Genomic DNA, 14,170 nt, shown 5'->3' on the forward strand with positions numbered 1-14,170 from the left:
ATAAGATGGCCTAGCAATGATCTTTCAAATTAAGCACGAGTTCAATCAAACTCAACAAATTTAAACAGATCGAAAGTACACGAGGTGCAATCAATCGATGGGACTTGCACAACGATCGATCGCCATCACCGCCACCACCAAAAAGGAAATGCCCTCATGGCACGAATCTCTCGTGCAACAACCCTAGTCCAAGGCGGAAGTCGAAAAATTCATCTGAGTTTATGGGACGCGTACGGGGGTTGCATGCCCTTGTCAGCAACCCGCAATCGATCTAACGTCTCACGGCGAATCGAATGGAGGCGATCGATCCAAATCGATTGTCTTGGAGGGACGAAAGAGTAAATTTGAAACGCTCGAAGGAGCACAACATTCGTAACTCCCCCCAGTACGATCGAAGTCGGCCGTGAAGCATCATCAAGTGTCGTGAAATCGGACAGGCGACGGGTGATTCGGACCAGCGTAACGGCTCAAATGGAACGGCTCTATCCCCGTGTGAAGAGAGCGTGCGGGTGGGGGGGTTTTGGCCTTTGCGTGACAGACAGCGTACGTGGCGGGTCATCCCTGAAGAATCTCGTGGCCACGCGCCCCAATTTTCTTTTTCTTTTTTATTTTGTAATTTACAGTTTCTTTAAATAAAATAAAAAAAAATTTGGTACGCAGCCCCTGGATTTTTCAAATTCCGTGGGGGGCACTTGGATTGGATTCCCCACCTCCACCTCCCCTCCACCAATTTGCGATCTTCGCCATCTTTTTCGGGGTCACGGTTAGGTTACGAGCCTACCCCTCCTCCTCACTTACATTCTCCAACCGCTCTCTTTTTGCAGCCATGCCCCTCCACTCCCCCTTTTTCCCCCAATCGCCCCCCTCCTCTTCCTTCTTTGCATCTGGATTTTCTCTCTTTTGGTCGTCTTTTTAATGCGTTAGATTCCCATGCGTGAACCCCCCCGCACCCCAACGGCATGGACAGATGCAGCTGATTTGGACGAGTATGTATTTCACCGTCACCAAAGGTTTAATGATGTTTACTAAGATTGGAGGAGGGTTTCCCCACTAATCGTGAATGGACCACGTTCTTCCTCCATTAATTAGCGTTTGCAAATGAATATCTATTTAAAGAAAAAGAACTGTATTAATTAGTTCTTGTCGAATTTCAAAAAGTTCTTTGCGCCAGTCAACCACTTGAAAAGCTTTGCTCCTCGATTTTGGTCCTCCGTGGAGAAAATTCCATTCGAGAAAAATTACGCGCGTCTCGCCCAAATAATTGTCTGACTTAGATGGTACAGAAATGTTGTTTTGACTCGTTGATATTGGTTCGATATTGCGAAAACGAAAGAACGCCTAATTCCGAGTGCAATACGGAAAAGTAAAATTCGTGCCCAAATCATTTTTCGTTCTACTTCAGCAAGTTATTTATCGTCGACCCACTTGATATTAAAAGCCCAGCGTCAAATCTCCCCATCAGGCCGAAAAGATATCTCAGAACTAAATGCTCATAGGACCCAACAGATAATATCTTTTGCACGATGGGCTCGCAAATAGATGAAACCCCAGGGGCCTCTGCTGCAAAAAACCGCTCTGCAAAAGCCAAAATACCACAACTGTTGCGCGAAAATATCGCGATATATCCGCAACATCTTCTCGCCCCTCCCGTCCCGACGTCCCTATAAATACATAGCTCGAGTAAAGCGAAGTTTGCCAAACTCACCACCCAAACCCCCTTCTTTGAAAAAAATATTTTGGAAAAAAAAAAAGTCTTCTCCTTCTCTCTCTTTGAACAAAGAAAAATTCCACTCCCTCTCTCTCTCTCTCTCTCTACTGCAACACTAAAATGGCGGCGACCACCAGAAGAAGGACCTGCCCTGGGCCGAGCGGGCCGGTGCTCCGCTCCCTCTCCCCCTCCGGCCGCTTCCACGCGCCGCCGTCCTCCTTCGCCTCCTCCTCCTCCTCCACCTTCGCATCCCGCTCCTCCGCCGCCACCGCCAACTCCTTCTTCCACAGATCCGCCTCCCCGACGCGTGTCAACCTCCACTCCTCCGGGCAGCCCTCTCCTTCCATCCGCTTCGCCCTCGACCGCCCGACCTCGCCGAGCCGGTCGATCTCCGTCTCGCAGCGCGGCAGCGGGGGCCAGTTCGTCAGGTCGAGCAGCCAGAAGCCGGCGCCGCGGAGGACCTGCATGTGCTCGCCGACCACGCATCCCGGCTCGTTCCGCTGCAGCCTGCACAAGAGCTGCGGATCCCCGAGCGCGAGCGTCGGCTACGCGCCGAACCGGCTGAACGCGAGGAGGTCAGCGATGACGAACTCGCTGGTGAGGATCGGCGGCGTCGAGGGCGACCTGGTGAGGAGAGCGCTGGCCGCTCTGATCAGGCCGTCGTCGCACCAGCAGAGGCGGAGGGCCGCTTTCCAGCCGCGTCCGAGCCGGCTATCGGTCATGTCCAAGGCGGAGGAGCACTCGTAAAAGCCCGCGGTGATTTTTTGAGCTGGTTTTGTCCGATTTGACTCCGGATCCACGACTCAGTAGAGCTCGTGACTCAGCACATCGGAGGAAGGAGATTCCAACGGCGGCACGCGGCGGCGCAGATCTGAGCTCCTCGGCAGATCCGGCGGCGGACGGAGGTTTTTATGTACTCCGGTGACCGTGACCGCTGCAGATCCGACGCAGGAGATTTAAAAACTGAATATACGATTGTGTATATAAGGGAAATTTATCAATCAATACTTCTCTACTAATTCTATCAGATTTTGGAAGCCGAATCTCTGATTAATCACCGCCTGAATCAATCGGGACCTAAAAACGAGGCCTTAACTGAACAATTCCATTCCTCAAGTCTCTGCGTCTTTCCGATTCCGACGAGTCCAAAACTCCAAATCAGTCGTCGTCATCGTCGACGCTTTTACCCAAATTTCAGCTTCGCTGCGTCTGGTGCGAGCGTTCTCGATTCACCGTTTCATTCAACATTCTTTCTCCTTTTTTTCCCGATTTTGCCCTTCTACTTTTTTCTTCCGCTCATCTGCGAGTGAATTTCCCCTTTTCTAATTAAAAAAAATTCCCCTTTTTCTTTCAATATTCTTTTTTTTTTTTTTGGATTTTCCGTTCTTTTCCTTTTATACTTTACTTTTTTCTTGGCCCCCTTCAATTTATGACCTTTTATTCCTTTTATTATATGATTTATCTGACTCGTTTATCTATGCCTTTTGTTTTGTTTGGTTTAATTTGCAGGTACCAATACAACTGCGGGGACCATGACTTTGGGGACCGTAGACTCGATGAGTAAGGACCACCCACCGAAGGGCGAACTTAGACAAGAGAACATAATGAATTGGAGGTGAAATTCAAATCTTGCTCGCTTCAAGTTGGTCACCCAACAATGACATAAATATCTTAGATAATATCCTAAGTGATTAAAAAATCCCCCCGGGTTTAGAATTTGCGGCACTGATTTGTCTAGATGAATTCGTTAGCAAAAGTGCCCACTTGGTGGAACTACAACAAGACGGCTGTAATCTGGAATTTTAGAAATTAAAAAATACATAGATTACGTGAGGAATTGTTCATGGAAAGAGATTTGAAGTACAGAGGATTTGTGGGAGGTTTCACAGGTGTCGAATTAAGGAGGGGGAGGGAATAATGACAACCATATAACAAGTCAAAGGTGGAGAAAAAGAGAAGGTTCTCCAACACGTCCTCTCTGAGCCCCCCACCTGGAAAAAAATGTCCTTTCGAAGTTGAGATTTTGGCAAGGCGAAGGAAGTGGAGGCGAAGAGGCTAGTATTATTGATACAAGGGTCGATTCTCGCACGATTGAAAAGACAGAGCAAAAGTAAAAAAAAAAAAAAAAAAGAGTTAGAAGATAGGATAGACGAAAAAGTTGAGACTTTGAAGAGAGAGAGAGAGAGTGTAGTGATGTGGATGGAGCAGTGGTGGGGGGTCGCAACTTGTGCAAGTAAAAGGATAAAAGAAGACTATTGCTGTATTTGTACTTGGTAGTATTGTGGGCGCCCCCTAGGAGACGTTGTTGTGAACCTTGAGAGTTCTTGCGGGGCGATGGAATCCGACTGGAGAGGATAAGGCAAAACAAACAAAGGCTATACATAAGCTAAAGGCTTTCTTTAGGGTTTGCCCCCCATTTCACAAAGCCAAAGATGTGAGACATCTCCTTCCTTCCTCCCGGACCTCTCCAAAACACCAAGAACAAAAGGCAAAAGGACAAACAAGGAAAATTCCACGTAGCCCCCCCCAACCTTCGGATCTTTACTCGGGTTCGGATGAAGAAAGGAGAAGTCACAAATGACAAACAAGGAAAATTCCGCCTAGGGGATTCCGAGTTTAAATATTGAGTTAGACTGAGTGAGTGGGCAAGCAGAGACTTCCCATCTTGTCTCATCGGTTAAGCTTTTAGAATTGTTAGTTATAGTAATCTTACGAAATCTTATATGGCATTAGAGTAGAAGATTCCGAGTTTAAATATTTTCATACTCATTTGCCTTTTTTAATAAAATATTTCAACATTTAGTATTAGGTGAAAAAAAACTAGACTAAATGTTAGCGCGAATGATATGTAAGATTTTAAATCATTCTTTCGTCAAATAATTTAAGCTTTTAGAATAATTAGCAGCGATCTTATCAAATTTCATATGGTATCGGAGATTCTATTTGTTAGGAGCGCGTAATAGAAGTTCGATATCTTCACCTATTGAGATCGTCAAGAGAGAGTTCAAATTCGAGTCCGTCAACGTATGCAATTAGATCCACATTCATTCCAAAGCTTAACCTTTTAAAATATTTAGTACTAGTCTCACTAAAATCTCATATGGTATTAGAGTGGAAGGTCTTGAATGTAAATCTTTTTGGAACCCATATACTTCTTTGATTAAAATTTCACACTTAACACTAGGTAAAAAAATCAATTTAGTGTGAGAAAAATAATAGAATAATAAAATATTAAATTGCATATTTATATAATAGTTTATATTTTGAAAATAATTAATATTGATCTCATAATATCTCACCTCGATGATCCTAATCAGCTCCTCCTCTGCTCTCCTTGTCACGGTGTAGAAACCTACAGGAAAGTGATTCCCTTCTTTTCAGAAAAATTCAGGGTGCGTCACATTCTTCATCGGTCAGGCAAACAGCGATGTGTAGGTAGTGCCAATTTATTGGTCTGAGGTCTCTCTTTCTCTCTATCTTATCTTGCACCTTCAGAGTGACCCCACAATCTAGATGCTCCCCCCCCCCCAAAAAAAACAAAAAGGGAAAAAAAAAAGTGGTTAATAGCGAAGCTGAGAGTGGGGCACTTGGACAACCACCTCGGCCTCAAGGATAAGGTTTGCCGAAAGTGAAAGGCGGGGTTGCAGAGTCGGACCTTCTAACGTTACGGAAACAAAAACAAGACGACCTTTGCGCGTAGTCCCGTCCCCGTCCTAAGCGAAAGAGGAAGGGAAGGGGGGGAAGCGAGACGGCATTCCTCGCTTAGACTCCTTCTGCTAAACCGAAACCGTCGCGGTTCGAGGACCGCAAAGGATCGGGCAGGCGCCATCGACGCGACCTCGTGAATCTCTTAATGTGCTTCGGGGACGTAGATTCCGGTTCTGCAATGTTTTAGATGAAACAGATAGAGATTAAATTTAGTGGGCTTCTATGAGGTGGCATTTTAACGTTTTTCTTTTTGTCGGGTAAAGATTGTTACATTTAGTCAAAGGTGAGACGAATTTTGATGAGAGCGAAAGTGAATAAAGAAAGAAAGAGTCGGAGACTTTTTGTCACGCCTTTCTCTTTCTTCACCCAAGCTTTAGCTTGGGAAGGGAGGGACTTGCGTGCGTGTGGTGACCCACAAGAACCTGCTTTTCCAAAAGAGAAAACAAAAAGGCGTTTCCAAGTGCGTAACCCCACTTGCTAATGCTAGCAGGTGATGGAGCATGGCGTTCGATCGGACAAACGACGTTTTGTAGGACCTTCTCCATCTTTCTGGTCCCCGGTTGGTTGGATGTCCGCTGTACTGTTCAGTGGTGGGACGATCCGTTCCGCCACCTATCGTGACTAGTCCGAATAACCGCACAATGTAGTGATCATTTTGGATGCTGAGTGTTAGCCTACCCAACAAGAAACCCCTCCTCCTTCGCCATGCTACAAGCCTGTCAAGGATCGCGCTTTGTCCCGGCCCTCCTCCGCCCCCTCCTCGTCGAAAAAGAGCATGGGCCCCGGTTGGTTTCTCGATATCGTCCGCTTTGGGTTGGGATTCGCCACCGTCTTCCGCAGTATGATTGAAAAGGCAAAGATCAATCATCATCTTCATGGGCTGAAAGGAACTCAAACAGGATACTGCAGCAAAGAGAAAAGAAAAGAGGTTACTTATAATTTAATGGAGGATCAATTGTCATCACCCTCCTCACCACGTCGCAGGGTAAAACGGACCCAACCTCTTCGTCTGATATATTAATAAGAGAACACGTCAGAGAGAGAGAGAGAGCATCTCCACTTTGTGCATAAAAACAAACAAGAGGTGGGCAGAAATAGTAAGAATGAGGAAAACTGGGATTGTCTGGTTGTGGGATCAGGTGGCTCCACTGGTTTCATAATAGCTTTAAGAGAGAGAGAGATACAGAGAGAGCGCCATGTGCATGTACCAGCCACGAGGGATGTTGGGTCGAACGAAGACGATGATGTGGATCGCAACATGTACAATTCACATCCAATTCAAAAATCAAATTCTCTGTTCCTCTTTCTCTTTTCCAAAGTGGATAAGGATGAACTCTTCTTTCCAATTTTCATTGAGTTGGCAAGCGAAAGGCAGTGAAGTTGACGTCTCTCTCTCTCTCTCTCTCTCTCTCTCTCTCTCTCTCTCTTCTTGTTTCGCTAGCAAACAACGTCGGTCAGTACTGAGTTAAAACAAAAATTAAAGCAAGTGTTTATGTACTTCACTGGTAGGTTTGAGATTTAAATGCTTCACATCTTTCGTTGTATCAAAGAAAAACATTAACATGACAATCTGAGATCCCAAGTTGATCATGACTTCCATGCATCTATCTTGCATCCTTGTGTACTGTCTAGGGTTATTCTACATTCAAGTGGAGCTGAGATGACCACATCCTCTCTTTCTTATTGTCCTCGTCCAAAACCCTAACGATAGCCATAATTTGATCGTATCTGCCTTTTGGAGTGCTTACAAAGAAGAATTCAGAAGGTGCAATCTGAAAAATAAGGGTCCGTGCGGCATCGCGATCAAAAGGATTATAACTGCATTAACTAGAACGCGCCCCGTCAACACAATCCAAAACATTGTCCTAATCATTTGCTCTACTACCCACGCGTCGAAATGTCGAAGGCCATTGAGCTCGCGTTGCAACCCTAAAAAGTTCGGCTTTTAAAGTGGTTTTGGGTTCGACCCAATAAAAAAAAAAAAAAGTGGTTTTGGCGGCTGTTTATTCGATTGCGGCGCGCCAACATAAGATATCTTCAGCCAATTTTCTATATTATTGTTTTCACTACTATTTCTACCTCATGTTAATAACATAAGTTTTAGGTTTTTCTTCAGTCTCTTATATATATATATATATATATATATATATATATATATATATATATATCATTCATTTTTTTTCATAAAATTTCTCCATTATTCATATGGTTCCGTATTTTAAAAAACATAAAAATTATTTAAGTGCAATAACAGCGCCAATCTCTTATATATATATATATATATATATATATATTAAAAGACAATCATGATTATAAAGAATTAAAAGGACAATCACACCAGCTAAGAATCAATATATATAATTAAACATTTATGTATTTTATGGAAGTCGAGAGTTTGCTTTTCTATTTATGACGCTTGTGTCTTGGTGCTTGCCCATCTTTAAGAATTTTGATTCTTGTACGGCCCCTTGTCCGCTATATGATTAGAAATATTTGTTGTTTTTTTTTTCGTTTATTATGCAACTTTATCTTTTCTAAACATTGGTCAGATTATGTTAATTGGAGTCGACTATTATTTCTTTTAAAGAAAAAATTTCCCTTTCGAGTGTGTTTCTTTTGCCCTTCAACAAGAGTTTGGAGGAAATCGGGACGTACCTTAAAATGTTCATTTTAAGATGTCAATGAAACACCATTTTTATTGGGCGAGCCAATCACCTCAAACCTGTCAAGGGCGAGTAGGGAAGTTGACGACTGGCGATAGACTAATCAAGGTTTCACGAGACCAAGGATGGGAGACTGAGGAACCAAACCCGTAATTTTCGACTTGCCAAGGACCACTCAATCCAATTGTGTCGATTCAATTCTAATTTTTTTTTTGTAAATTTAATCCTAAATCTTTTGCAATTGCGCTTAGGGTTGCGGCCCTTGCCAGCCATTGGGCGATAGCTCGACTATTGGCCCCCAAAAAAAAAAAATGAAAAAACAGAAAAAATTATTAAAAAGATAAAAATATATTTATAATTCGAAATATTAAAATATTATTAAAATTTTGCCCAGTCAGTGCCGGTGGCGCCATGTCAGCACCAGTTGGCCAAATGGACTTAATTGGCTCAATTGTAAAATGTTTCGAACTAAATTGGGCAAAAAAAAAAAAGTTTAGGATTGAAATGGCACAATTGTAATAGATTTAAATTTTTTTTTGGTAATTCTCCCCTCAACCAATCCACTCGGTTGGTCTGTTTTAAGCATGTTTAGAGGTGAATAGTCTTAGCAACGAATATAAACGAGATAATCGCCATGAATTATCATTGATCATAACTTGCGTGCCCCTTTCGAAGCTGGGTTTTAACAAATCTATCTTCATATCATTTTTTTTTCTTTATATTGATATTCGTTCAACCTGGCCTTTTCGAAATTTTTAGTCGATCTTCTTCCTTGACTTTCATGGAGAAATTCTTAACTGCATCGAAGCAGGTACCCAGCTGACGACGGCAAATTTCCCTATGAGATCTGGTGGACTTAGTCCAATTTGTCATGACTTATATAACAAGTGCATATATTATATCCTTATGGCGCCGAAGAAGATCGCTTTAGGAATTTATTGCTCCGAGCTTGCGAGATACCAGATTAATCTCATGAATCTAGTAATGCGCAAGTCAAAGTTGAAATAGGCAGTTCAAACAAATGAATGAACATAGTTCGGGATGACACGACATCATTATCCTAACAAAATGAATTCCAGTCCAAGTTCGATCCACAATAGTAATTAAATCCCACCTTGTGTCGGCTCGTCCAAAGCACTTAGTATATTTTTACATGTAATAATTACGATACTTTGAACTTGGGCACCCATTGAACTTAGAGTAGATCTCAATATCTGTACATACACAATATTAAATTAGAGGTTGAATTGGGCTGTTTATTTTTCTTTTTTCTTACACAAATCAGAAAAAAAAAAAAAAAAGCAGCTCAACCTGAACTGATCGCCAGTAATACATATAGAATTAATTACTCGACTATATTCGAGAGCTGCTCTAATCAAATAATTCAAGTTCGAGCTACTTGAATTCGAATCAAACCGAACAAAAGATTGAGCTAGTCTTCAAGTGATCTATACGAAAGCAAGCTCAAATAGCTCAGGGTGAAGAGTATAACTCGACTCATATCTAATCCCTACACTAACCTTGTTAAATATGTCTTGAATTTTATGTATTCGGTTTGCTTCATCACCCGACTTGACATATTTTTTTTGTGCGGCCTAAAAGTGGAGAAAAAATTGAGATTTAGTTCATGACACGGAGAGTTGGGCCGATAGGCCTAACTTGGAGCAATAGGCCTAACTTAGAGCAAGCGAACGAATATCCATAGCGCTACGAACATATATCTATGGGGGTTTGAGGGCAACGCCCTTGAGAAAATTTTTTTGGGCTCTATTTGTATTGCGACTAGGGTTTTTTCGTTTAGATTGAGGATTTTCCTTATATGAGAGACTTGTGAGCTGTGTGCTTTTGTTCGATCAATAAAACCGATTTCTATAATCTGTACTCTCTTTGATTATAGTGGAATCATGTTTTGCCTTGCCCGTGGACGTAAATCACCTTGATCGAACCACGTAAATCCTTGTGTTCTGTATTTGCTTTTTGCATTTGTTACAACAAACCTCAAAAACTGTTTTGGATTAAGAAACTCAACTCGTTAAAAGAGATTCCGAAGTGGGATGAAGAGCGATCTTCTTTGATGGGCTTGAAAAATGGGCCATTCTCAAGCAAATGTCCCAACCATCACCCACCATCGTATGACTAAGAAACTATGGGCTTACCAAGTTTCTCTTGTTTTGTGGGCCGATCTTGATGAATGGCCAAAATTTTGTGCATTGCAAGCTTAGTTTTTTAGTCACGGGTACGGAAAATAAATTCTCATTTCTTCTATGATACTTAAAATTTTCACAAATACTTCCACCCTCGAATCGCCATAAAAGGAACCGAGTTGACCGGGTCGTACAATCGGAGCGTTCAATCCGACACATTCTCTATCCGTCGCACACGTGTACCCACCCGAGGAAAAAAGAAAGGACCCAAAGCCAGTCCAATGAATGCGTCCTCTCGAACTTGTGAAATAGACCAACCACCTAAAACCCAAAGAGGTTGCAACATGCAATCAAAATGCATCCGCCTAGCGTCATTCGGAGGCTACCACCTCAAGCAGGTTCGCATCTTTTAGTCGTTTTGACTTGTTATTATGGGCCTCATATTTGCAAAGCCTTGGGCGTTCGAGAGGTCAAGCTTTGACCAATGATGGAGTGAATCTTGGAGGTGGGCCCTACTTGTTGGGCTTTGTGTCGTGTTCACCGGGCCCAGCACCACGATTCCTAGTTCCAAGCGAATGAGGTGGGACATGCCGACATACGGTGTCTCCTCCAACAATTTTTTTTTTTCCTCATTCAAGTGCAACGTTGCTGGTATACTGCCTCACGTTCAAAATATGACAGGAACAAATCATACTCAAAGCGTAAATCAAGGGAAACGTATCGATAAATCGAAAATCCTACTTATGTTTTCAATCTTTGATATTTAAATGAATCAATGTAATTTACGAATAATAAATGCCTTGACTATGTTTGCCTCTCTTTCCTTTTCATAAGTCGACATGTTTCAGAGATCAAGAATGGTGTTTTTTTTTTTTTTTTTTTTTTTTTTTTTTTTTATGGTTTGAAAGAACATTTTCATTTCATTCGAAAGAGGAGTTCATAACTTCAAGATAAAAATACAAATCAAATAAAGCAAGTATATCTGAAAGATAAATCAATTTGGTCCAACTTAGCTTGTAGAAACTCGCTCATTTCACAAAGACGTATCAAAGCACAATCGGTGACCAATCACCGAATCTCGTGTTAACATCGGTGATGAGCACACATCAAAATTCCTATCTCCAGTAACTACGACTTTGCTAAAAGGCGGTGCGTGTCTAGGTTACGTGTTCCCAGCGCCATCACCGTATTGAGATGACAACAACAATACTAGGTTGAAAATGAACGGATAACGCTTTGTAAATCCCGGACATATTTCTAGATCGGAATAGAAGAGCACCAAAATCTAAATCTAACAAGACCAGTAAAAACGAAACCAAATGACCATGAAATGACTTTTAGATAAGCCAACTGCAAAAGCAGTAGTAAAGTCGAACTGGACTATATAGAGCAAGCATCGAACCGCAAAGAATGAGCAGATCCGGAATAGCAGATTCTTCCGCAATGCTCACTCTTCGAACTTCTAAGCTTACCGGAAAAAACTCTCTAGGTGGAGAAAGTGGACGGGATCATCCGCAAAATCAAGGAAGAAAACTTAGACAAAAAAAGGAGGGTATGAAGATATGGAAACAGATAGGGAGAATGAGAGAGATTGAACTAGAAGAAAATGGACTCACATTCACCACAGTTCACGCGAGTGATTGAACTTAGAAGTGAGTGATTTCAAGTCTCACCTCAAATCTATCATGTCGGTATCGGTTCCATGATTTTTGGAATCTGGAACCTATCTTGTATACCTCGAAACATATCCTATCCATTGGTTCAAGGGATTACAAGGGAACGACCAATTTCTTTTTGTCTTTGTTTCATTTTTTTCTTCCTTTAGTTATTTCATTTTTGGTTAAGCAAAATGGAAGTAAACGCAATAAACAAAACAATCATTTGTCAATAGCAACAATCCATGATAATGAACACGTAAAATAACATAAACCAAAAGAAAAAAGTTCAAATCACATAACGTAAAAAAGGTTCCGGTTCCTTATCTAGTTCTTCGATTCTTGCTTCCCCGATTCGGTTCTTACCTAAAAACTTGGGAACCGAACCGCATAGTATTGGTTTTATTTTTATTTTTTGAAATCGAGAGTTCTGTTGGGATTCGGCGCATAATCACAATAAAGTAATACATAAAAAATACGTGAAAGAGAAATCGATATACAAGATTTTATCCCGATTCACTATTAAATTAGGCTATGTCTAGAAGAGTATTTCACTATAATTAGCACCTCACGGCTCTCTGCCACATCCTTCAATTATAAGAGAAATAGTATTATAAAGTGATAAATATTCATGTACCCAAGCTCAAAGTACCAATTAAAAAATATGGGGCTCAAATTATAAAAGTCATATGGTGTCTAAAGGGCGTTGCTCCCTGGAGACCCTCGATGGGACGATTTCTCCGGACTCCCATTTGCTCAGTGAAGAGTGTGATCTTTGTACTTTCCCGTCGATGAGAAGTATGAACGATACCCTAATAAGCCCAATCGGTGATCATAAAATCTTGTTTCGAAGACACGTGGCTTAATTACTGCCCCATGAAGCAGTCATTAGCAACAAAAACCCTAGTTGATTAAAAGAACTGCTGCTCCCCACATGGATGGGGATCATCTCTTTTGGTGCGCGGCAAGATACCGTGGTGCTTTTCAAATTGTTTATCCATACTTACGTTGAAAGTTTCGAGAAGACGGAGGGGGCTCGGAAATCAATTTGTCCGCCACCACCACACGCACCACCCAACAACAATCGCCTGATGGGATTCTCTCTTCCTGGGATGGATCTAGGGATGCTTCGGAGTGGGACCCGACCCGACCCGACCCGACCCGTTTTAGTGTGTTCTTGTTCGGGCCCCACCCCAGCACAAATGTCCGAGTCACAAACGAAAAGAGACGTACTAGAGGTGCAACTTGCGTAGATGCTACTCCAAGACATGGTTTGGGTTGGGGTCACATGAAACCATATGTGATATGCCCCACCCCCTTCCCATTGAACTTGAAATCTTTTATACCTTTAAAAAAAATAGAAAAAAAGCACAAAAAAATCATTAAATTTGTTGCACATGCACCGATACAATCCTAAATCTTTCAATTGTATCAATTAAGTCTTGAACTTTTTTTTACGATTTACCAAGTAGTCCATCCGACTAATTATGATCGAAAATCGCCGACATGAATGTCGCCCATCCTATGTGGCATGATTGATCTTGATGTGGATAAATTTTTCAATTGTTTATTTTTTTATAAACTCTTTTTTATTTTATTTTTTTTCCATTGTGGCTAGCAAAGGCAACCCTCACCTAGGCAAGGGTCGCTGTCGATGGATTTGGCGAGTGCTAGACCCATTGGCGGGGAAAGGGCCGCCCTCGCTGGCCAAAGGGAAAAAAGAAAATAGAAAAGTTAAAAAAGTTACAAAATTTGTCCATGTCGGGGCCAATCGGGCCACATAAGACAACCAACGTCTACATCAAAGATTTTCGATTAAAATTAACCGGATGGATCTGTATTGGCAAATCATCAAAATTTTTAAGACTCAATTGGTACAATAGAAATGTTTAAAACTAAATCGGTATAATGCAATAAATTTTGAATATTCCTTTCACTAGTTTTCCCTTCAACAATAGGGTTGTTTAGGGGCCTCCCCACCTCTGAAAAATCAAATTAATACACGTTATTTCTTTAGAAACAGTCCCCTATGTCTGTTGAAATTCATTCAAAAGACGTAGATTAGGAACTCAAAAACTAGCTTCTGTTTAGGCGATCGAGTACAGCATCATTGGGCATAAAAAAAGGGCTCAAGCTTTGAAAGTATCTAAGCATTCGCATCCCTCAAATGGAGTTTGCATAGGCATCACTATTGATTCCTAGATGAAGTTTGGAGGTAGTTTTTCCATTGGAGGCGTTGGAATTTTCGGTAGGTTGAATCGAGATCATGAAACGTGGTCGGTGGAAAGTCAG

General features: G+C 41.8%; 1 protein-coding gene across 1 annotated transcript; it reads left to right on the forward strand.

Moving 5' to 3' along the window:
• The first annotated feature begins 1,736 nt into the window (after window positions 1-1,736).
• LOC115752629 (putative protein TPRXL) lies at window positions 1,737-2,745 on the forward strand. Its single transcript, XM_030690909.2, has one exon. The coding sequence runs from the start codon at window positions 1,829-1,831 to the stop codon at window positions 2,453-2,455; it is 627 nt and encodes a 208-aa protein (XP_030546769.1). The 5' UTR covers window positions 1,737-1,828; the 3' UTR covers window positions 2,456-2,745.
• Window positions 2,746-14,170: the final 11,425 nt, after the last annotated feature.

This window comes from Rhodamnia argentea, chromosome 4 (genome assembly GCF_020921035.1).
Source record: "Rhodamnia argentea isolate NSW1041297 chromosome 4, ASM2092103v1, whole genome shotgun sequence".
Lineage (NCBI taxonomy): Eukaryota > Viridiplantae > Streptophyta > Magnoliopsida > Myrtales > Myrtaceae > Rhodamnia > Rhodamnia argentea.

Bases quoted from the DNA above. Each gene is read 5' to 3' on its own strand.
- LOC115752629 (XM_030690909.2), top strand. From the start codon at position 1,829: ATGGCGGCGACCACCAGAAGAAGGACCTGCCCTGGGCCGAGCGGGCCG.